At 32.2% G+C, this 23,620-nt stretch overlaps 2 protein-coding genes across 2 annotated transcripts in view; both read left to right on the top strand.

Annotated features, from left to right (window-relative positions):
- Positions 1-14,484, top strand: part of LOC119677989 — a 29,636-nt gene extending 15,152 nt beyond the window's left edge. Inside the window, exons 3-4 of the mRNA XM_038089600.1 lie at positions 11,902-12,388; positions 13,302-14,484. Of these exons, the coding sequence (XP_037945528.1) occupies positions 11,902-12,388; positions 13,302-14,328 (1,514 nt within the window). The 3' untranslated portion in view covers positions 14,329-14,484. The remainder of the gene's footprint in view (positions 1-11,901; positions 12,389-13,301) is intronic.
- A 799-nt stretch (positions 14,485-15,283) lies between these two features.
- The window catches only part of LOC119672468, a 111,823-nt gene continuing 103,486 nt past the window's right edge, over positions 15,284-23,620 (top strand). The window contains exons 1-2 of the mRNA XM_038083528.1: positions 15,284-16,169; positions 18,287-18,475. Of these exons, the coding sequence (XP_037939456.1) occupies positions 15,391-16,169; positions 18,287-18,475 (968 nt within the window). The 5' untranslated portion in view covers positions 15,284-15,390. The remainder of the gene's footprint in view (positions 16,170-18,286; positions 18,476-23,620) is intronic.

Genomic DNA, 23,620 nt, shown 5'->3' on the forward strand with positions numbered 1-23,620 from the left:
AATGTAATCCAAATAGTTTCCAATGTTGATGGAAGCAATTACTATGAATTTTACGAAAAATTAAATTTTGATCTATAGTTAATAGTAGAAGAATTACAGTGAAAAATTGTCTTTAACTTTGCCAATGCATTTTTCTCCTTCTTCTGCTTCTTCTTCGTCTTTTACTTATTATTCTTCTTCTTCTTTTTATTCTTCTTCTCCTAATTCTTTTTCTTCTTCTTCTTTTTCTTAACTTCTACTTTTTCTACTCACACTTAATGAAACCTTGTTTATTCCCGTTTCAGCATGAAATGAGTCTCACCGAATATCTTCCATTCTTGTTGGTTCTGTACATTTTATTTTCTCTGAAATTTTAACTTTTTGTTAGTATTTACCAAGTAGTAGGCATTATTTCTTCTGGTTTTACTTTTAGGATGCATTTGAGAATTCTCAACTTCTTGACACATAACCAATCCACTTAAGTTGACGACTTTCTACTTTATGTTAAACTTCAATTCGTTTTTTATTCTTTCTGCACATTGCTCTCACATTTAAAAATATGGAAATAAATTCTAAAAACATAAAGTATATATATTTGTTAGTTCATATAATATTTACAGAGATTTGTGCAATATAAAATTAAATCTTAACTAATAAAACTACCAGATAAATTAACCATTCCACAAGATAAATTTACTAATGTTACTAATCAAAGTTGGTGTTTACATACATTTTTCCACTTAATATTTTTAATAACTTCTTTGATCTAAGATTTCATATAGCTTCATATTTAAAAATATGACCTCATTCTCAGCAGTCTATACACATGTCACCTAATAGCCCCAATCAATCGCACTTTATTTCATTCGATTAACATTATTTGTGTGAGACGAACTTAGAATTTATCTATAATTTTATATAAAAATCTATAGGTAAGAACCCGAATAGTTATAAGAATCTGTCCACAGAATCATTTTACTAAACCGACCACTTAGGTATATAAAAAGTATTCGTATATGAGGTATCAAATTTTAAATGGATATAAAGCACAAATAAATAATACAACTAATCTATTTGGTATTTTTTGATGATAAAAAAAGAGTTCGGAATTTGGTTGTCAAAGGAGCGAAGAAAAACATATGATAAAAGATTAATTTTTTGACATTAATTTCATCTTTTGTATAACTATCTCACGAGTAGTATGCTTCAGATTAACTCTTCATCATAGATATTTAAATACTATTACAAAAATTACGCTAACAGCGTCAGTATACAAAAGTTTTGTGGCCGAACAGCGGATCCGTAGTTAATCAATTATGTAAATTATTTTGTAATTTAGCTGTGATAAATGGTCACCTTAAAAATAAGCCAAGTTGTACAATTGAGTTCTAAAGCCTTTTACGCCATGTTAACTATAAAGGCCTTATGCTTCTCTTAGGAGTTAAAATATTAAATATAATAAATAACTGAAAACTAATCATTTGAAATAACACCATATCCAGCGGTACTGATCTGAATTTTTTTCTTATCGATAAAGTCACGAAGATAGTAACTTAAGGATATAGGATTCAATTCCTGATAGTAGTGTTCCAAGAATTATACATCAATATTTGGCCGAACTATGTTATAGTCCACAAATTCACTATTACCTGTTTCACTTTTTGAAATAGATTTCTTGTCTTGTCTCGTCTCGTCATATAAAATATAGTTAAAGTATAGTTATTGAAGGCAATTCAAGACAATAGAACAAATAGTTATTTTAATTAATTTAATTTATATATATTCATATATTTAGTTGCCTTAATTGACGTGGTATGATTGCTTCTAATTATCTCTGATATTAAATCAAATAAGCTCTCACAAAATGACTACTTTTGTCTGCAACGCAGTAACCTTGTTTAATCAATTTAATCTCATTAAATCCCATTATATCTCATTAAGGAACACAATTGTTTTTGCCTTGAGTAATGGGCCACATCGTTATAACTTAATGTATTAACGTGATTTCAATTCAGCTTTAAAAATACGGATTCCTCTTTTTATACTTTTGAGCTATTATAATTTAATAAAAAGTGCTATTACATAACTTCAAAGTGCTTTAATTTATCCATCTGCTTAAGAGTATCTTAAGTCTCATTCAAGTTATATTTTAGAATAGTGCCATTGATTAAGCAATAAGTCATTTGAAGAAGTATCGACAGAAAAGATTTCAAGTGGTAGTTTGTTACAACAGAGAGATATTTCTATAAGATTCTGCAGTTTCTCGTAATTAAATATTAAGTTATAGAGTCAAGTCAAGTTATAGAACAATATAGGTATCCAATGAAGATCAAGTTAATTTTACTGATTTTGACTCCCAGAACTCTCTTTATCATTTGGGTTTTCTTTACGCTATATATCTTGCCTTATCAGTATCAGTTGTTAGGTTATATTGACAGCTCAAATTTTAAAGCAACTGTCAGCGCTAACACTCGGAGACATCTATTGCCCATTGTGGTGCCTTCAAACTTGGATGGGAGAGGGAAGCTGAACTAACCGAGTAATGGTAATCTTTCTGTGTATTATTAAATTTGAATCATTTAGTTCTCTATGTGAGGTTGAAGAGATCTGACAAGTCTATCCCTGTTGTTAAGACATTTACAAACATATTTATTTTATTTAATTTATTTATTTTAACTTCATTTGAATTAATGTTAAATACTAATCTCTATTCACCACTTGCGCACTTCAACCGATAAAAAGCTCATCTCAAATTAACTATATGGCAACGCTTGCCTTTACTTCTTAATACGGTTGTGCAATGCACTTTTGCCTTTGGGTTTCTTTCTTTTTATTTTACTGGCAGACGAAGACGGTCGGTTCGGTGAAGTGCGCAAGTGGCAATTGAACTTAACAAATTAATTTTGAATAAAACATAAATAGTGAAATCATAGATCCCGTTTTTAATTTTTGAAATTATAAAAAATAACTTTAAAAACTATTAAAGTTTCAACATGGCGCCCGAGCAGGGACTATTTTAAAGTGTTTTTTTAAAGTGTTTTTTTTAAATCTGTTTTTTATCGTGAGTGTTTTTATTTGTAAAAAACAATTATCATTGCCACGCGGTCCACGTTTCTTTTTTTATTAATTATAAACGGTACTGGCACCGCATCGCAAATTCATCAATACCGCTATCCAAATCCGCAACGGTGCTTTACGGACCACGTTTATCATCTTATTAAATAAACGGCACTGGTACCGTAAAATAATTTCACCGGTTTGCTGTATCACCACATCGCTGCAAAAATCCGCAACGGTGCTTTACGGACCACGTTTATCATTTTTCATAAATAAACGGCACTGGTACCGTGAAATAATTTCACCGGTTTGCTGTGTAACCACATCGCTGCCAAAATCCGCAACGGTGCTTCACGGACCACGTTTATCATTTTCTGGAAATAAACGGCACTGGTACCGTAAAATAATTTCACCGATTTGCTGTGTCACCACATCGCTGCCAAAAGCCGCAACGGTGCTTTACGGACCACGTTTATCATCTTATTAAATAAACGGTACCGCTACTGCTGTTTCACCAACATCGCTGTTTTTCAAATTTTCCAATCAATGGACTGTTGCTGTAATAGGAGACCAAAGGATTGTCAGGTAATAGAAATGTAGATGAGGGACAGTGCTTAAATAAAATTTAATTACAGCGGCAAAATCACCGCAAGCATAACAATTTTCCTTCATTATAGAATCCTAACAGCACTGCCATCTGCATTCTCTCTTTTTTGATTACAAGTACATTGCATTATATTAACAAAAAATATAATATACATTATTAACATTATATTGAATTATATATTAACAATAAATAAAAAATATATCATTTACATTATACTGCATTCTATTAACAACGAATATAAACGAAATACACAATACAGCTAAACGTGAAGCACGTCGATTCGTTTAGTACAAAATATTTTTCTCTTTTGTTGTTATTTGTAATTATTTATTTTCTGAAATGCCTACTAAAAAGCGATCACAGTCTTTGCAATCTCCAAAGGGGGTAGAAACCTTGATCCATAATCGAGAAGCAGTAGTTGCCGACATTTTAAGTTTAAAGGCAAACTTACTAGAAGGCGATGTTGCAAAAAGTCCTAGTGAGCTAGAGTGTAGATTGGAAATACTTGACTCGTACATTGACAAAGCGATGCAATACCAGAGCAAAATATTTGACCTGGATCCTACTGATGACTATAGGGCTGTTTTAGAAGATATTTGTGTTTCAACTAAATCCTTGTTTTTACAAAAGTTGAAAAAGCATCGCCTTGTTAGCGCCCCTGCAATCTCGCACCACTGTGGTCGACCGCAATCGAAGTTGCCAAGCATGCGACTACCAAAATTCAGCGGCAAATACTGTGATTATAAAAATTTCATTAGTTTGTTTGAAAGCCTTGTTCATAGTGATGAAACTCTTACGGACATTGAAAAATTCAACCATTTACTGTCATGTTTGTCAGATGAAGCTCTTGGTACTGTGAAGGCCTTTCAAGTCACTGAGAGGAATTACCCAAAAGCGTTAGCCAGTCTTAGGAAGGTGTACGACAACAATTGTCTCATTTTTTCCGACAATATTAGTAAGCTTTTCGATCTCCCAGTAATTCACAAACCGTCTGCTGCATCTTTGCGCACTACAATTGACACTGTGTCTGCCATCTATGATTCCCTTCTTTCAATAGGAGATGATAAGAATATCACCAATGCAATTCTTATTCATTTAGTCATGCAAAAGGTGGATTCAGTCACAAAATCAAAATGGGAAGAACAGCTGGACTACAACACTTTGCCATTATGGAGTGACTGTGAAGCAGCTCTTAATAAAAGGTTCCAACATCTATCAGCGGACGAGACCTCTTCTACAAAGCATAAAAAATCAGTGCCAGAGTGTGACCAAAAACCCGGTGTTAAACGGGACAAACGCAGCTTTAAATCCTCCTTTGTCTGCAACAAGCTGAATCAATCCAATGATCCCAAATGCGTATATTGTATGTCTAATATCCATATGATAACGAAGTGTACATCATTTGCTGAATTGCCTGTGTCACAACGGTTCGACGCAGTCAAGGCAATTCCAGCGTGCATAAACTGTTTAAAAAAAGGGCATTCTGTTTCAGCATGTAAATCATCACGTTGCAGAGTGTGTGCGGGACAACATCACACACTACTGCACAAATACACTCCAATTATCCCTCACGCAACTGCAAGTTCTGATTCCGATCGCGTTTTTGTAAATCATAGTGCTACTAATTGCGACCAGGTAATTTTGGCGACAGCACTAGTTACTGTAAAGAGTAAGTCTGGAGAGTACCGAACAGCCAGAGCCTTACTTGATTCCGGTTCTCAAACAAATTTCATGACCGAGGAGCTTGCACAACTATTGCAGTTAAGAAGGGAAGATGGATGCCTTAATTTAATTGGAATTGGTAAGATAAATACCACAGTTAAGCATAAGTTACATGCGACTGTGAGATCGCGAGTCAATTCTCATGAATTCTCAGCCGATTTTTGGGTATTGCGAACAATATCCACCTACCAACCAAATCATAATATATCTACCGCCAGTTGGAAGATTCCGGCAAACATTGAGCTTGCTGATCCATATTTCTACAAGTCACAAAGAATTGATCTTCTTCTTGGTGCTGAAACGTTTTTCGAACTTCTATCAGTCGGACAAATAAAACAAAGTCCGAATCTCCCCACGCTGCAGAAAACATTACTTGGCTGGACTGTGTCTGGAAAATATCAAAGCAATAGAAATGTTGAGCCCCATGCTAATGCCTTAACTGTTTCACAAGATGATGACACTGTAGTTAGCTCATTGTTGCAAAAATTTTGGGAACTTGAAGAAATTCCCAATAGTGAAAAAACCGCCACGCTCATACCTGAGCACAAACTTTGCGAGGATAAATTCTTGTCGTCAGTGCAACGCTTACCATCGGGGCGATTCAAAGTTTCTCTTCCTTTCAAGTCTGATTCCCGCAACCTTGGGCTATCATTTGAGACAGCTAAGCGTCGTTTCTTGTCACTAGAGCGTAGACTTTCTAAAGATGCTGCTCTGCATGATTTATATATGGACTTTATGAAAGAATACGTAAATCTAGGTCACATGTCTTTATCAACTCGCAACTTCTCTGTATCTCCCCACTACTTCATACCACATCAGTGCGTATTAAGACCACAAAGTACATCGACAAAACTTCGTGTAGTCTTCGATGCTTCTTCGAGAACATCAACTCAACTGTCATTAAACGACATATTACTGGTGGGTCCGACGATACAAGAAGAATTGTACACAACGTTGCTCCGTTTCCGTATGCATAAATATGCATTAACTGCTGACATTACTAAAATGTACCGTCAAGTTTTGATTGACGAGGCAGATCGCGACTTTCAACTCATTCTGTGGAGGGAAAGTCCAAACGAAGAATTGAAGACTTACCAATTGAACACTGTGACATACGGAACATCCTCTGCACCATTTTTAGCAACTCGATGTTTACGCCATCTAAGTGATCTCAATCAATCAACGCTTCCAATTGGTTCCAATGTTATTCGAACCGACTTCTATGTTGATGACTTGCTGACAGGTGCAGATTCATTTAATGAACTCGAAACAATTCGAAGGCAAGTCACCCAAATTCTGGAGACAGCTGGGTTCCAGTTAGCCAAATGGTTCTCAAACCACCCCACCTATCAGGACGATAAGCAGTTGAAAAAATCATTGAATATAACCGATATTGATACAACGAAAGCACTAGGCATACAGTGGCATACCACAAAAGATGTGTTTAGGTTTCAGTTGGACGACACTTACCTAAATTTGCGTGCAACAAAAAGAAATATCTTATCGATATCAGCTCGTCTATTCGACCCCCTTGGCTTATTATGCCCAATTGTTGTGAAAGCAAAAATTTTATTGCAAGAATTGTGGTTACAGAAACTTGACTGGGACGAATCCATACCCATGCGTCTTGACACTGCTTGGCAGGCCTTTAAGAATGACTTGAAACAGTTAAACTTAATTTCAATTCCGCGATATGTTAATTTGCATTTTAATGTTAAATGCCAAATTCATGGTTTCGCTGATGCATCAGTGCGAGCATATGGCTGCTGTCTATACGTAAGATGTGAAACGTCAAATGGTTTCAAGTGTGAGTTGCTTACTGCTAAATCAAAAGTTGCTCCTCTGAAAACCAAATCTTTACCTCGGTTAGAGTTATGCGCTGCACATCTGCTTGCTAAATTGTGGAATAGAATCCGTGTAATGTTCCATCACAACATCGACGAGGTAGTTTTTTGGACCGATTCAACAATCACACTACATTGGATCAAAACGCATCCGTCAACACTTTCAACATTCGTGGCGAACAGGGTTTCAGAGATACAAGAATGGTCAACTAATATAACATGGCGACACGTGCAGTCACAGCACAATCCTGCTGACATAGTATCCAGAGGATGTAACGTTACTGAACTAGTCAGTTCAATTTGGCAAACTGGGCCTGAATACCTGTCGCAAGATGTTGCCAAGTGGCCAATTAAAATAGCGCCAATAATCACTTCGGATCAAGAATCTCTGGAAACAAGGAAAACAAAAGCTGTGTTTATCGTATCGGAAGAACCCTCAAACGCAATTTTGAAGTTAGTCGGTACTCAGTCATCATACATGAAGCTCATGCGAATTGTTGCGTATATACTCCGATTCATAAATCGCGCTAGGAAATGTCAAAAAGAGATATCACTAATCCTAAGTGTCAAAGAATTAAATGGCGCTTTCTTAAAGGTCGTGGAACAGGTTCAAAAAAATGCATTTCAAGATGAGATATATGCACTGATGAAGAAACAGCTGTTAAAACCAGGCATGCAGAAACTTACTCCATTTCTGCACGATACAAATTGTGGCCCCAATAAAGTAACACTGTTACGTGTGGGAGGCCGGTTGCTCAATGCCCCAATTAGCCATGATTCCAAGTTTCCACTCCTCATGCCAAAAAATTGCCATTTTATTAATATCTACTTAAGGCATCTACATTTAAATAATTGTCATGCAGGTCCCAAGGCGTTAGGGTCAATTTTGCGGCAAAAGATATGGCTTGTTAACGCGAAAGCAGCTTGCAGTAAAACTGTAAGAAGTTGCACACATTGCTTTCGCTATAAACCGAAACTTCTGACTCAAATAATGGGAAATTTGCCAACTGATCGAGTCACAGCAACGCGTCCTTTTTTGATTTCAGGTGTTGATTTTTGTGGTCCCATGTATACAACATTAAAAATACGTGGTCGACCACCAGTTAAAACATACATTGCCGTTTTCGTTTGCTTCACGTCTAAGGCTGTACATTTTGAACTAGTCTCTAATTTATCTTCTAATTGTTTTATTCTTTGTCTTAAAAGGTTCGTGGGACGGAGAGGATTGCCAGATCGAATTTACTGCGACAACGCAACAAATTTCGTGGGAGCCTGCCGAGAGCTGAAAGAACTGCAACAAACGTTCAAAGTACAGAAAGACCAGCTGGTGTCATATGCTGCACAAGAGGGAATCGAGTTTGTCTTCATACCGCCTCGCGCACCACATTTCGGAGGATTGTGGGAAGCCGCCGTAAAGTCCGCGAAACATCTATTACTTCGAACAGCGGGCAGCGCAATGCTAACCAACGAGGAACTGCAAACATTGGTAATTCAGGTGGAAGCCGTTCTCAATTCAAGACCAATCGAACCTCTCAGCCAAGATCCAAACGACGGTCAAGCACTAACACCAGCACATCTACTAATAGGGGATTCTCTGCGCACGCTGCCGCAAGAATCAACGCTCGACGTGCAAAACAGCAATCTGAATTATGCGCAGAGATGGCGGCTGCTATGCGAGCTCAAACGCAGATTCTGGCGGGCCTGGTCCAAGGACTATATCCTCAACTTGCAAACAAAAACCAAATGGATCTTGGAACAGCCGAACGTAGCAGTCGGCCGTCTCGTCGTTGTCCACGAAGACAATCTTCCCCCTCACCAATGGTTGATCGGCAGGGTCCAAGGTACGGTAGTCGGGAGCGACGGCAGGGTACGAGTGGTAGACGTTAGAACAAAGAATGGAGTCATAAGAAGGCCAATTCACAAATTGGGGTTGCTTCCAACTTGAACACCTATGGTGCTTCAACGTGGCCGGTGTTAAGACATTTACAAACATATTTATTTTATTTAATTTATTTATTTTAACTTCATTTGAATTAATGTTAAATACTAATCTCTATTCACCACTTGCGCACTTCAACCGATAAAAAGCTCATCTCAAATTAACTATATGGCAACGCTTGCCTTTACTTCTTAATACGGTTGTGCAATGCACTTTTGCCTTTGGGTTTCTTTCTTTTTATTTTACTGGCAGACGAAGACGGTCGGTTCGGTGAAGTGCGCAAGTGGCAATTGAACTTAACAAATTAATTTTGAATAAAACATAAATAGTGAAATCATAGATCCCGTTTTTAATTTTTGAAATTATAAAAAATAACTTTAAAAACTATTAAAGTTTCAACACCTGTTATATCCGCCAAGCGAAAAAATTATCTTAAAAATATCTTAAAGAGCGTTAAAATCGCTTCGTTTGCAGCCTCTCACATAGGTATAGGAAGTAATTAAGTAATCAAGAGTTTCTATTCTTTCTACATTACGGCAAATATAGCACAGAATTCCATTCAGAATATTACATTTTTGAAGCATGGCTACAATAGCTCTCATGCTTCGTGTTGATGCTGAGCATACGAAATTATGATATTAGATCCGTTAGGTTGAAATTTCTAACAGATTCCAATCAGAAATAGATTGATTGGACACAGTCCATCTTATGTCAATCTCAATTAGAACAATCAAATTCTTTGTAACCTCAAAGTTTCCAGAATTAAAAAAAAACCCTAGAGTTTTATTTAGTCTCCTTGAGGAGCCTATTCGGATTCTTTTATGAGGACTATGATTATAATCTCCACAATCAATCCCTTAGGCATTAACATGCTAAAGAGTAATTAAAAAACTTCAGTATAATACATACAATGTAATACTACGGACTTTCCGATAAAGAAAATACAGCACACTTTGAAGTGTGTTTATATAGTTGCTGTATATGTTTTGCGAGAATGGAATGGCAAAGTCCTCTTCAAACCAGAAACATCTATTTTTTATCTCCTCGCGGGATAGATAACAATAGTAACCATAATTTTTTTCGAAAACCATAAATTAATGCATTGTAAGAATTTAGTGATTGTTTGTAGCCTTTTTTTCTACTCACCACATAAATGTTTTTTAGCTTTATCTTCGTAATCTTGTCCTAATAAATTTTGATCTTTGAAATCTATACTTTCGTCAATAGTAATCTGTTAAAGTAGGTACTGTGAAGCACATGAGAATAAAAAACCTCCACTTCACAATGAAATATTTTAATGAAAACCGATGATTTGCGAACATTTCATAAAGAAACTCATTACATTACATTTCTGTAGCAGTTTGTTTTGTGGTTAAGGACATGTGGCAATGCGCTTCCAATGGATTGTCATTTTTTAAGTATCAAAAGGAAACGAAGGCCAAACTGTCAACAATAAGGATATGAGAATAGTAAGAATAAAAATTGTTATAGCTTTTATCGAGATAATAAAAATTGAAATTGACATGTGAGGGGACCATGACAACAAACAAATTTCCTTTATTAATCCTTGAAAGTAACTTATGGAATCAATATGCTTGAAATTATTACAATATGAAAATGAAACTCAAATATTTCTTTATAAAAAATATTTAATAGTTAAAGATGGTAAATTGGTTAAGCATGATTTTTAAATATAAATTCAATTAAATAGTTAAGAACTTTTAATTTATTTAAATGATTGGAGACAAACTTTTACAACTCTCATCACTCTATTGGCTTTCTGTATGTAAACAATGATTAACGTTTTCTTTAGCATAAATAAAATTATATCCCCATTTCGTTAGAAAAAGCTTTACTTCAGCACACCACCAGTAGTATTATTAATCCATTTAATAAGACGAAAGAACTTGAAAGAGTTTTAACTTGACATGCCTGCTAAGAAGGACGATGAGTAGAAGTTTAGAAAATTATCAAATCTTTGAGTCAATATGGGCAAAGTACAAGGCAAAACCTCCAACTTCTAAACCACAACAACAAATTGCTTTAACAAAAATGATAAAACTTTTGTCATTTACCTACAAGCTCACATGGTTGGCGGTTATCAATATGAAATGCTTTTCTTGGTTTCGAAATCACGAAACATAACCAAAGAACCCACGAATCCATTAAAAGCAGTTTGCATCAGTTTCGGAACATAAGCCGATAATAATAATCGTTACAAGTAAAAGTATCTGGTTTAAATGGGTGGAGACTAGAAACTTGAAACAGAGTACAGTAGTATGAAACGATAAAGGCGAAAATTTATAATATTTAGTGAATCAAGATTTCCACTGAAACCTTTGCAAAATTAGTTCATCTACTGCACTGGTGCAAAACCGTAAAATGTCTTGCTTGGCTTTCCGCTTGAAATTGTTTGTCATTTATTATAATCCCGTATACAATCAATTTCGCAAATTTATCTCATATTTTTACCTGCAATTTCTATATCGAAAACAATACCATAAGCACTTGTTCTCGCAATTTATAATTAAATTTGGTAAGGATTATTTAATGCCATTTTAATGAAAATTAAATTTTGACTACCCACAATAGGGATTAAGACGAACAAAGTGGATTTGCTCAAGAAAAAAAAATTGTTAATAAATCATAAAAAAATTTAAAATAAAAAACGCTTTTAACATAACTCACTTAATTAACTGTTTTAATTAAATTTATTAATAAAATTCCCTCCCAATACTCTATGTTAATTACAGACCTTTCGAATGATGAATTGGATAATGAAGAAAATGAAGGTTCAAGTGAATTTCTTACCACGAATTATTATCAAGCAACTTCTCCATTTAAAACACAGCGGCAGCGTTCCCTTACTCCAGATCGAAATGAATCGCATAGTTCATCGAGTAGTTTGAGAAAACAGCGTTCGCTTACACCTGAATCACGTTCATTGACACCTGAAGACCGTCGTAAGAAAGGTTCACAGGTTTCCTTAATGGGTTCGCGTCAAAATTCCAGTTCACGCAGTAATACTTTGGAACGTAAACCTCCAAGACTTGAGGATAAGACTGTGAATATATCGCGTAGTTCGTCGAGTTCGAGTTATAGTGGTAGAGAAGCACATGAAAATGTGACACATCCCACACATTTGACTGGTGGCTTAGTTGGTAGTACAGGATCGCAACACCGGCGTTCACTTGGAAGAAATGCAAAGCAAACCGAAGAGCATAGAATTAGGCGTTCAAGGTAAAAAATAAAAATTAATTTTATTAGTTTTAATAATAATATTTAAGTAAATTATGTAAAAAATTAAATATGTATACTAAATAATTAATAGTTAAATAGTAAAAAAAGCGGTTTAAAAAATAGGGTAATTAATTAACAAAAGAAAAGTAAAAGCATAGTTGAGGGACAGTAACTGAATTAAATTAAATCGAATCATCATATGACTAATCCCTTATTCTGTATTAGAATCGTGTTAAATTCACAAGGTAAGATATGATCCTAATCTTTAAATATTGTGTCTAGTTGTAGTAAGGCTTTTAAATATAAGAACATTATTTCGAATAATTGATTCACATGAACTGATATCAGTACTAATTAGCTAACGTTTATAATTATTGTACTTATTTTCATAAAACAGAACCAATTTTCTTATGAGCTACATAGTACTTTCTGTCTTAAAGCAGTATAAAAAACTTAAAGCATAATGAAGCTATATTGTAGCATTTTTTTTTTTTGATATTTTGTACTAATTAAAGAATATATAAGAAACTAACAATTTATATTTAAAATGTCTTTTTGATATATATTTGAATACTAGTGGTTTATATTCCATACAAACATTCTCAAAGTTCTTTAGTTGATTAAAAGAGAAAATAAGTAAATTCTACTGTATATAAACAAACTTATTTTATACAGACCGAGAGTTATTCATATAATTAATGAAAAATAAACTAAAGTAAATAAATATGTTAATATGAGATTTTTTATCCAAAAAAAAAAACATACATTATTATATACCTAATAGAGGGATTCGAAGTGATATTTTGTTTTTAATAAAATCCGCGTAATATTTTTGATTTTTTTTCATTAAATTTAATTTAAAAAATTGAGTTTTATTTTGAAATATGAATTAATATCATTACTTTATTTGTAGATCTCTCCAACTCAGCGAACGTTCGCCAAATCGTTCGCATAAAATGATCGTGTGCGTGGGACAATCACTTACAGCCCCCAATCCGGCGGCTGTCTATCAGCAAGCAAATCTTCGTGCCAATATTAATAGCAGCGGCGGCGGACATAGCAATTTTCCGCCGACAATACGTACAACTGTCAAATCACAGCCAATACTTGTAAATAATAGCAATAGCAGCGGTTCACGTTTGCGCAGCAATGAAGTCGACAAAAGTCGTTCATTCGATTTTGATTATTGTAACTACAATACAGCAACGCCGAAAAGCCATCCTAGTACTGGAAATATTAGCAACAATCAGAATGTGCCTATGCGTTTGGATTTCGACAAGAGTCGTTCGTTCGATGATGATTACAGGGAACCAATAAATAGTAATAATAATTTAAGTGCGGGTAGTATGCGTTATTTGAAAGCGACTGATGGCACTGCTGGTAGCAACAGCACCGGACGCTTAAGAAGATCATCACCAGTGGGTAGTGGCGGTAGCGGTAGTATTGAACGCACTACACGCTCACCACAATCATCTGGTTCATCATGCAATAACTTAAATCTGCCAAGACAGTCAACGAGTCCACAAAACTATGGTACACGTTTATGTGATCATGAGCTTACGTATGATATGCTTAGAAAATCATTGGATCGTTCACCAATAATGGATTTTCGACGCGGTGATAGTGGTGATTATGATTTGCCACAGCCTGTGATAAGAAATCGCGAAACTATCAATTCCGGTGGTAATAGTGAACTTAATTTTATGAGCAATGATACGCGTATTTATGAACATCCAACAACCACAGCACAAATAACGCAATCAAGATCGCTTAGTCACAACCAGAGTCCAAGTGAATCGCAGTATTCACTGGAACGTTTACAGAGTTCACGTGATAGTATACCAGCAGATACAATGAATGACTATAGACCAGATTATGTATATCGACAACCGCAAAAACAACACAGAGAGTCAAGAAGCAATAATCGCGGAAGGTACTAAATTATGCATTTAACGCTAAGCTGCAAGCGTTGAAGTAGTGTTACTAATTTTGAATGTTGGCACTAACTAACCACCAAGAACTGCACTAAATCTTTATCCTGCAACTACAGCACATGCCCAACTAACAAATAAAATCACTGCAAGTAGTGCAAGATACTTCCATCTTAGAGCAATATTTAAAAACAATATAAAAAATATTAAATTAATAATCTTTAAAAAATAATTGTGCATAAACTTTAATAATAAGTATTAATGACTTTATTGAAAAATGTTCAAAGAACATTGCAAATTTTATTAATTCAAAAACTGAACTGTCTTTAACAAACTCACCCCAAATAGTTATTTAACACAGTGTTGCTAAAAGACTGCTTTAATATCCAACTTCACCAACTCACCTGTACTAATGCTAAAATATTAATAGTATGTACGAAAGAAAAAAAAACCAAATAAAACAAAAACAAAATATAATTGTTAATTTAAGCATAAATAATTTAATGTTTGTTAAGTACACGTAGTTGCCATACTAAAATAATTTTAAAAAATAAATTAAAATTAAAATTAAATGCATACTCATTAACATAAGTGTATAAAAGATAACCTCACCACACTAAATATTAACAAAAATGAAAAAAAATTTTAAACTAAATGCAATGTGAAACCTTTAAATCCAACTTCACCACATAAACCAAAATTTGTCATGCATTAAGTGCTTCTAACTATTTTTGAACTAATATTTTTAGATATCCTTTTCCTTTTTGTGTATTTTGTGTCACTGAACCTAAAAACACTTAAACTAATAAAAAAATTTACGTGCTACTATATTAATTTTTCACCGCTGCTTTATCACAAAAAAAAAACTGCGTTGAATATATACACATAAATTCAACTTCACCAAAACTACCACTAAAAACCACTTTGTTAATTCAACACACCAGTGTTGAAAAATTTTTTTGGTTTTATATTTCATACGTTTCTTGTGTTTACAGTATACATAAACAAACTTCTACAACTACAGCAGCAACTGTTGCTGGTGCCATTACACCCAATGAAACAGCAAAAACCATGAAATCAAAGGAACAAAAATCTGGCACTTGCTCATTTTGGCCACATTGTGGTGCCTGCAGTCCACTCGATAAATCCATAATACCAACTATAATTGAAAACACAAACAACAAAACCAAAAACATTGATAACAAAATAATTTGCTACAACAACAACATCACAACAACGAATATCAAACGACAAAATTCATTACAAACAAAATGTCCACACATATGTTCCACTGATAATAAAACTACTGTACATAATGGCACATCCCTGCGTCGTAATCATAGCACACATTTGAATGACCTTAAAGACTATAAACAAGATGGTGGCACTAATGTCTCAACTGTCAGTGTTAATGTGAACGTCATTAAATTGGACAATTCCGCGTTAATTGCTGCCAGTACAAGTGACAATAATTCGTCAACATGTCAACAGCAGCGCAAGAAAACCCAATGGACGCTTTTGTGTAGCGGTGCGTCTGCCACAAATATGGACGCAATAACGACAGTATCTAAGCAAAATAACAATGACAATGGTAGATGTCTGGCGACAAAAGATGGCGCAAATGATACGTATACTCTTAATGGTGTGGAGACAAGTGCTGCCATTACTGATACAACTGACAGGCCACGTGTAATACCCTTGGCAGCGACATCCCTGGTACTCTTAGGAAATTGTGAAATGCCAATCACACGTGATCGTGAAGGCCATTTCAATTATGCAATGAATGGGGACTATAACACACGAAAGCACATAAAAAGAGATGAAGGATATTTTTACAACGATAAAGAAAGGTAATAAACAATAACAAACTAAAAATAGGAAATAATGAAATACAACAATTTTAGGTATTGGAAATAGAATTCTTGTAAATAAAGGTTAATATTTATTATTGTAAGTTTAATACAATACTACTGCGTTTCATTAATAATTGCACGGCCCGATAAAAATAAATCATTTCTTCAGTTTTTGGATTTTGTGACGGTTTTAGGTTAAGTTAACCCTGCTAAGCACAAACTTGCAACCCGTTATTATCTCGTAGATAATAACGGCTTAAACTTCGAAAATTAGGGTTTAAATGGATTAAATAAAACTATTTATTTCTGGAGTTACAAATAGGTGATAAAGTGACGGGATAGGAATATTTGTAAAACAATCAGTTCCACAAATTGGACAATAACAATTTTAAAGGAAGTTGAAAGTTTATTTACTCCACTTAAGCATTTCCAGTTAAAGAAATATATACTTTCTCACTCTTCGCAGTTTCGCAGAAATAGATTCGATTCTCACTAAACTTTCAAAAAATAAATATTTAAGCAATGTTACCTTACATAACCTTCCCAAAATTCCCTTCATTCTCTATTAAAAACTGACTTTTTATCTGTCTATTAAGAATCTATTAAGAATTTCTTATTTCTGATAAAAAATTAAGGAATTTGCGAAAAGATATCTAAGACAAAAATATTAATCTATTAAATAGTACCAAGTTTACTCAGAACACAAAATACATATCGCTTAAAATTTTTTATTAACCCTTTAAAACCTCAATTTTAGATCTTTAACAGTTTATTGCCAAAGATCCAGATATTTAAAAAAAAGGAAATTTTAGTGCTGCACAGTGTTTTAAAAAATATTAAAATATTTAATTTGTTTTTTTTGTTTTTCTTACCCCTTTTGAAGATTGAAAGCTTTCACATATATTTGTATATTTTTTTAAAAAAATCTTAAGTTTAAGAGAATTTATATTCGGCAATCCTATTCTTGCCTTATTGTATTCTGATTTATTCATTTCGTTTACAATGTAATATAGATTTACACTTATGTTTACTAAATAAATTATAAATCTTAATGTTGCTGTGTTGTAGCACTTCTTTTGAAGAGTTAAGGAGGAGAAAAACTGCAAATGCAAAAATCAAGTACACACAAACAAAAATAAATTTGCAACAATAACGATGTTATTTTTTGGTTGACCCTTACCTGTGTTTTAGTGAAAAAATTGTTAGACGTATATAGTGATATTGATCATTTTGGCATCTGGGCACTTTTACTCTTTGATAGCTGGGGTGTTTCTGCAGAGTCTGACTGACTTATTTGTATATTCTTCATAAGCATCGTGATTCTTCAATGACTGATTTAAGATCTGCGTACCGCCCCGTGCGGTTAGTTTTGTGAAAAGTATTTTTTTTAAAGGAAGCATTCTACTAATTAGAGTTTTTATTATAAACAAATCAACATTTAAAAGTGTTTATTACCTATTTTATCAGTACCTGTTTTTAAAATTTCTGGCTCATAATTACTTGTGAGGCAGATTTCTTCATTTAGATTTCTTTGTACAAAATTCTAATAAATAAACTAAAATAACCATAACAGTATTTTAGTCAGATAAAAGCAATTCTTATCTAATGTTAACTAGACTAACATTAACAGTACACTTAGTTTTTTTTCAAGCCTCATTCGTATTTGTTTGCTTACCAAATAGACAGTATTTATAAAATTAATTTAAACAAACTTTTAAAAATAATATAAGATTGAATATATCTTATAAATTGCTCAGTAATAAATTTAAAGAAAGTTCAAAGCTTATTGACTTCGTTTCAATATTCCCTATTAAAGAAATGGATACTATCAACACTTTTTTTAAATCAAATATTTTTTTTAGCTAAAAATGTCATGCTTTCCAAGCTTAAAATATGTAAAAGTTAAGTATCTACTAAAAAACTTTAAAATATTTCTTAAGCAATCAATACTTGAAATTGAACGATAATAGTTTAGAAAATGTTAAGAGCATATTGAATTTATTTAATAAATAATAGGAAAATTTTAGTTATATTTTATAGCCATTAAATCTAACATATTGTAAACATGCTAAAATTTTCCTTCCATTACTACAACCATTTTCACAACTTTTCAGAGACTTCCTCGAACAAGCAAAGTTTATTGACGATAAACTCAAAAGCAACACTAACGCCTCAAATGTAGACACCTTATCAACACTAACGCCAAAAACAGTTAAAACAACAACAAAGTTGGAGACGTTTAAATTTTCCAAGCAACAAGGATATAGCATATCGATGCCAAATATTACGGAGATATGCAAGGGGTAAGTTAAGCATATTAATATATACACAATATATACAAGATATACTTAAATATGTAAAAAGATGTTCATGAAAATGTTTATAAACATATTTATACTTAATGTTTATAAACATTGTGTCAAATGTTTATAAACATTTAATTTCTCCAGTAAAGCACAGAAAGAAAATTCAATACACATAAAAACGTTAAATGATTAATTTTGTAAATGGGATTTTTGTGTTCCAGATTGACATGAACTACTCGTACAATGACAACAATACTATTAAAATGATAGCTGTGTTAGTAGAACATGAAAATAAAATTCAACGACATTATACACTTTATTTTGCATATATGAGCTTATATATATGTAAGCGTATATGTCAGCTTATTTGTAACTTGAATACAGAAAAAAAATAAATCAGAATTCCCAGTATAAATTTAATTCAAGTGGAATTAAGTGATTTCTGTTTTTATCGAATGCGCACATTCTAGTAATTAATTTGTATCCATAACATTGCTTTATTTAAGGGAAGAAATATAATTAGAATTACATTACTCTTCCCGTATTATTCATTTATAATTACTTTTTATTTAATCATTTGTTACAATTCAATAAGCAGAAAAGCGTTTACTTATATTCTTATAATATTATTTGAATTATGTTATATTTCACATGAGTGATCGGTGCTGTGATGTACGCATATTCAACACAGCATGGCGTATGAGTAACTTTATTTTTGAATATGACAATTAAGCACATGTGATTAGGCGTGTAAATCTTGGATATATGTTGCTTGATGAAATTATATTCATAATATTTAGAATACAACACCAAACTTTTAAATCGACAAAAACAAATCTTATTGATTGATAGATTAAGACATTATAATAAAAGACTGAAAAGCCTCAGCAAGAGAAGGAGAATAATGAAAAAAGGATGGGTTGTAGAGGAAAGGTTTAATGCAATTGATTTGTAGCATTATATTATGTTATATTATGATAAGATTTAAATTTATTACACTTAATTTAAAAACTATATTCTAAAATATATGTAATACTAAAAAGTAGGCTTATATATTTTGGTGGTTACGAAAGTGAACGTAAATAATACTTCCTCGTGATTGTAATTTCGATCAAAGTTTTATTTCAAAATATAGTTTAGAATTTAGAGTGTAGCTTAGATTAATTGGAAAATTCAATATCATTTAAATGTCTTGCTAAGAAAATGTTCCAATCATAACTCCATATCAAATGCTGCATCATACAATGGTTTCATGCGAATGCAGTGGTCTTTTAATTAAGTATGTTACTAGTAAATTTACACTGGTCTAGATATTGTAAAAGTAGTGCGGACCTATAATAACTTCAGTTCAAATGCTGTACCATACAATGACTTCTAATGTATGCAATCTCAACTTGATCTTTTACTACTCTAGATGCTATTAACAATAGCTTTGTTTGTTAATATGTTCAAGAATTAAGAAGCAAAACTTATCCCTGGAAAAAATTTAATGAGAAACCCCTTACGCTGACCTCTTACGCAGCTGTTATTATTATTATTATAATAATAGTTGTTATATTAATTCTTTTACTAATTTTTAAAAATATAAAATATATTAATTCTTTTACTGAATTTAATGAAAATGCAAATGTAAATTCAAATACAAAATACTTCATAGTATACCGTTTTAAAAACCCAAATGCTCGAAGACTAAAGAACAAAATTTAATCTTCTTCAATTGTTCTGTTAATAACAGCAATTTATGCAACCATTTCGATTTATTTAAGCCTGGCTTCTTCAAATTTCTTTAGCATATTGCATATAGTCTACTTAGAAGAACAATTTTGTGGACCATAATCTTTTAGTAATGCACAATGTGTAAGTTTTTATATTTGAACATATTAAGCGGCTGTTCAACGATACATATTGTAAAATGGAAAAATTTGCACATATTTTGAATATATCATATCTAAACATATGATATTTTAGATGACAGTTCTGCTTGACATATGTCACTGAAACAGTATTCGCAAATAAGAACCATAAGATGTATAACCTTTTGTCATATAGAGTAATATCATTCTTTAAGAACCATAAAATCGTTTTAAAAAAATTATACTCAGACATATTATCCATCTGTTCATTCAATCTATTAATATGTTCAATATATACTGTAATTTTTCTTTAAAATCGTATATAATACAATGACAAGTTGAAAATTTCATTAGTAATAACAAAAATCCGTACACTGTAAAGTACGAGTCAGGAAGTAAAACTAAGACTCCAACTCTAAATGAATTACTTAACTTACTTCAACCGCAAAGCATTTATGTCAGTGTGAAAAATTCTTTTCATTAATAAAATAGTTAAACTATGCCGGAACAAGTGATAAAGCAGGTTAATGAATGTGACAGTTTGTATAAAATGGAAACTAAAATTTTTCTAAAATAAAACTAAATAAAAGAATAATAAAATTTTTATTCTACTTGCCATAAATTCTTTTATGCAGGCGTAATTTACCGCACTATGTCATATTCCACCATATGAACAAATGCGATGAAATTAAAACTGTCAACAAAAAGTTTGAAAACTTTTTCAAGTTGCATATATGACTATTATCTGATATATAGAGCAGAAGCAACGATTCAGAATGCAATGAACAGGTAGTCGACAACTGCATGAAGTGATGGGACATATGCAACTATGGCATGTGTCCGACAAATTACTTTTCGCTAGGATAATAAGCCAAAGTTTTCAGTCAAACTGCTGCAAATAAAAAATAAATAAAAAATTAAATTAAAATTTTATTTAGCACAAACTCAAAGTAAAACCATATAACCAAATTGTATTTTTATTTTCTTCTATGAAATAATGTCTATTTTTAAAATTGTAATTTATAGAGAAAATCGTGCCACATCAAAAATGGTTTTATTGAGGTTTGATTTTTAAACTAACAACAATGTATCCTTTTGATAAGTGACAATATATGTTCAATACGTTTTGCCATCACATTACATTAATTATAAAGCAACTTCACTCAAGCGCACAGTCAATGCTCAACCAAAATGAAATAAAGTGAATGTTTTTTAGGGTTTGATTCTAAGTTGGTAACACTGTTTCTGTTGGCGATCAATTTGACTATTCAACTAATTAATTAATTTATTTTACCATTCCAACATTAATTAAATTTACACTAAAACAATATAATAATTAAAAAGCAAATACTGTTACTTCACTCAAATATACAGTCAGTGCTCAACTTTTTGATTTTCGATTTATAAGTTAGCAACACTATTTATAATGGTGGCCAACTTGGCAATTGATGTCAACTTATTTATATTCTCTATATTTTGTTAGATTAATGTAAATATACTTTACTATCTTCTGTGGCCTGTTTGAACTATTGCCCCCATTTGTTCATGTATGCTGCCAAAGAGAAGCGCTATACATTCCTTAATTAGAAACTTTTATGTTCTGTAGTTAACTGATGTCCCAATAAACAACAATTTGTAAACAACAATGCGTTATTGCAGAACGCAATTGTGGAGCACTTTATTCTATATAGATTAGGTTAAATTAGGTTCAGTTAACAGGCTTGAGTTTACTATATGCTCTATATGCTTGTGCAGCAAAGCTCACTTAAACACAATGAATGGCCTATTGCGATACTAAAAATTATTCTCAATAATAAAAATACGAACTGTCTTTTATAGTATTCATAAGTTTTTGCTATTAAGATTTTTGAAGTCGTTCGTCTACTCTAATAACCCAGAGACATTGAACGTTTTGAACACATTGTGGCTAAAAGAATAGTTCTTTGTAAAAATTTAGTAAATAGGCTTTACAAATATCTACTTTCATTTGCTGGACTAATTCTTATTAAGATATCTGAAGCCGCTAGTCTACTCAAGGAACCCAGAAACACTGAACCTTTTCGACCCATCATGATAATAAAAATAGTTCTAAGTGATAATTCTGTAAGTTTTACAAATATTTGCTGCAAGTTTTTTACTGGGATATGTGAAATTGTTTGTCTAGTCAGATAGTCCAGACACAGAGTATTTGGAGGCCAACAGTTGAGTGAATATCTGAAGCCGCTAGTCTACTTAAGGAACCCAGAAACACTGAATCTTTTGGATCCATCGTGATATTAGAGATAATTCTAAATAATAATATTGTATATAAATTTTACAAATATTTGGTGCAAGTTTTTTACTGGGATATGTGAAAGTGTAGGTCTAATCAGATAGCACAGAGACATTAGACTATTATATGCCCTCAGTTGAGTGAAAATTGTACTTTTATTTGAGCCCGCAATGGCGAAAGCATATTTAAATTTATTTACAAATATTACTGGCATATAAATATTAAATATCAAAATGGCTTTCAATAAAGCCATTTTTTTTATATATCACCATGATTCTATTGTGTTCCATAAATCAAGAAATAAGGAAAAATCTATTAAACTATTCTACACCGCCTCTCCACATATTTTTATGCTACTCCAATATATACAACAGACCGCGTAAAAAAAAAAATTATTTTTATTTTCACAAATTTAAACAGGTTAATAAATTTTATATAATTTCAAAAAAAATTAATATATCGAAAAAAATCGATACAATTTATTATTATTTATTTTATGACTGTAAAAGTCTCATATGCTCATAAAAACAACGAAAATAATCGTATTTTTTATTCAAATTTTTTTAATAAACATTTTCCTATATATTTGCTTCAATATTTACCAATATATATGGTAAATGTTTTTATTTTAACCAAATTTATTTATGTGATTTATATATAATATAATCACACGATTTTCTCAGTTTGGTTATAAATTTATAAATTTTCCATATTTTTCATAAAATTTCATATATTTTAATAAAAAGATTTAATGCTTCTTATACATCGAAGCTCTTACCACAAAAGCTGCCAAAAATATGGCAACATCTGTGCCGTCATTATGACATTTGAAGTTTATTTGGCAATGAATAAAGCCTCCATTCAATAGCGTTTCTAACCCACTTCAATTGCCCTCATCAAAAGGCATTAAAAGCACAACAAAAAACAAAGTTCTATAAAAAAATATATATTGAGTAAGGAAAATTTACTTAAAGTTTTTAAGATTTCATAATAAAGAAAACAAAATATTTATATTTT

The sequence above is a fragment of the Teleopsis dalmanni genome, chromosome 1, assembly GCF_002237135.1.
Source record: "Teleopsis dalmanni isolate 2A chromosome 1, ASM223713v2, whole genome shotgun sequence".
Lineage (NCBI taxonomy): Eukaryota > Metazoa > Arthropoda > Insecta > Diptera > Diopsidae > Teleopsis > Teleopsis dalmanni.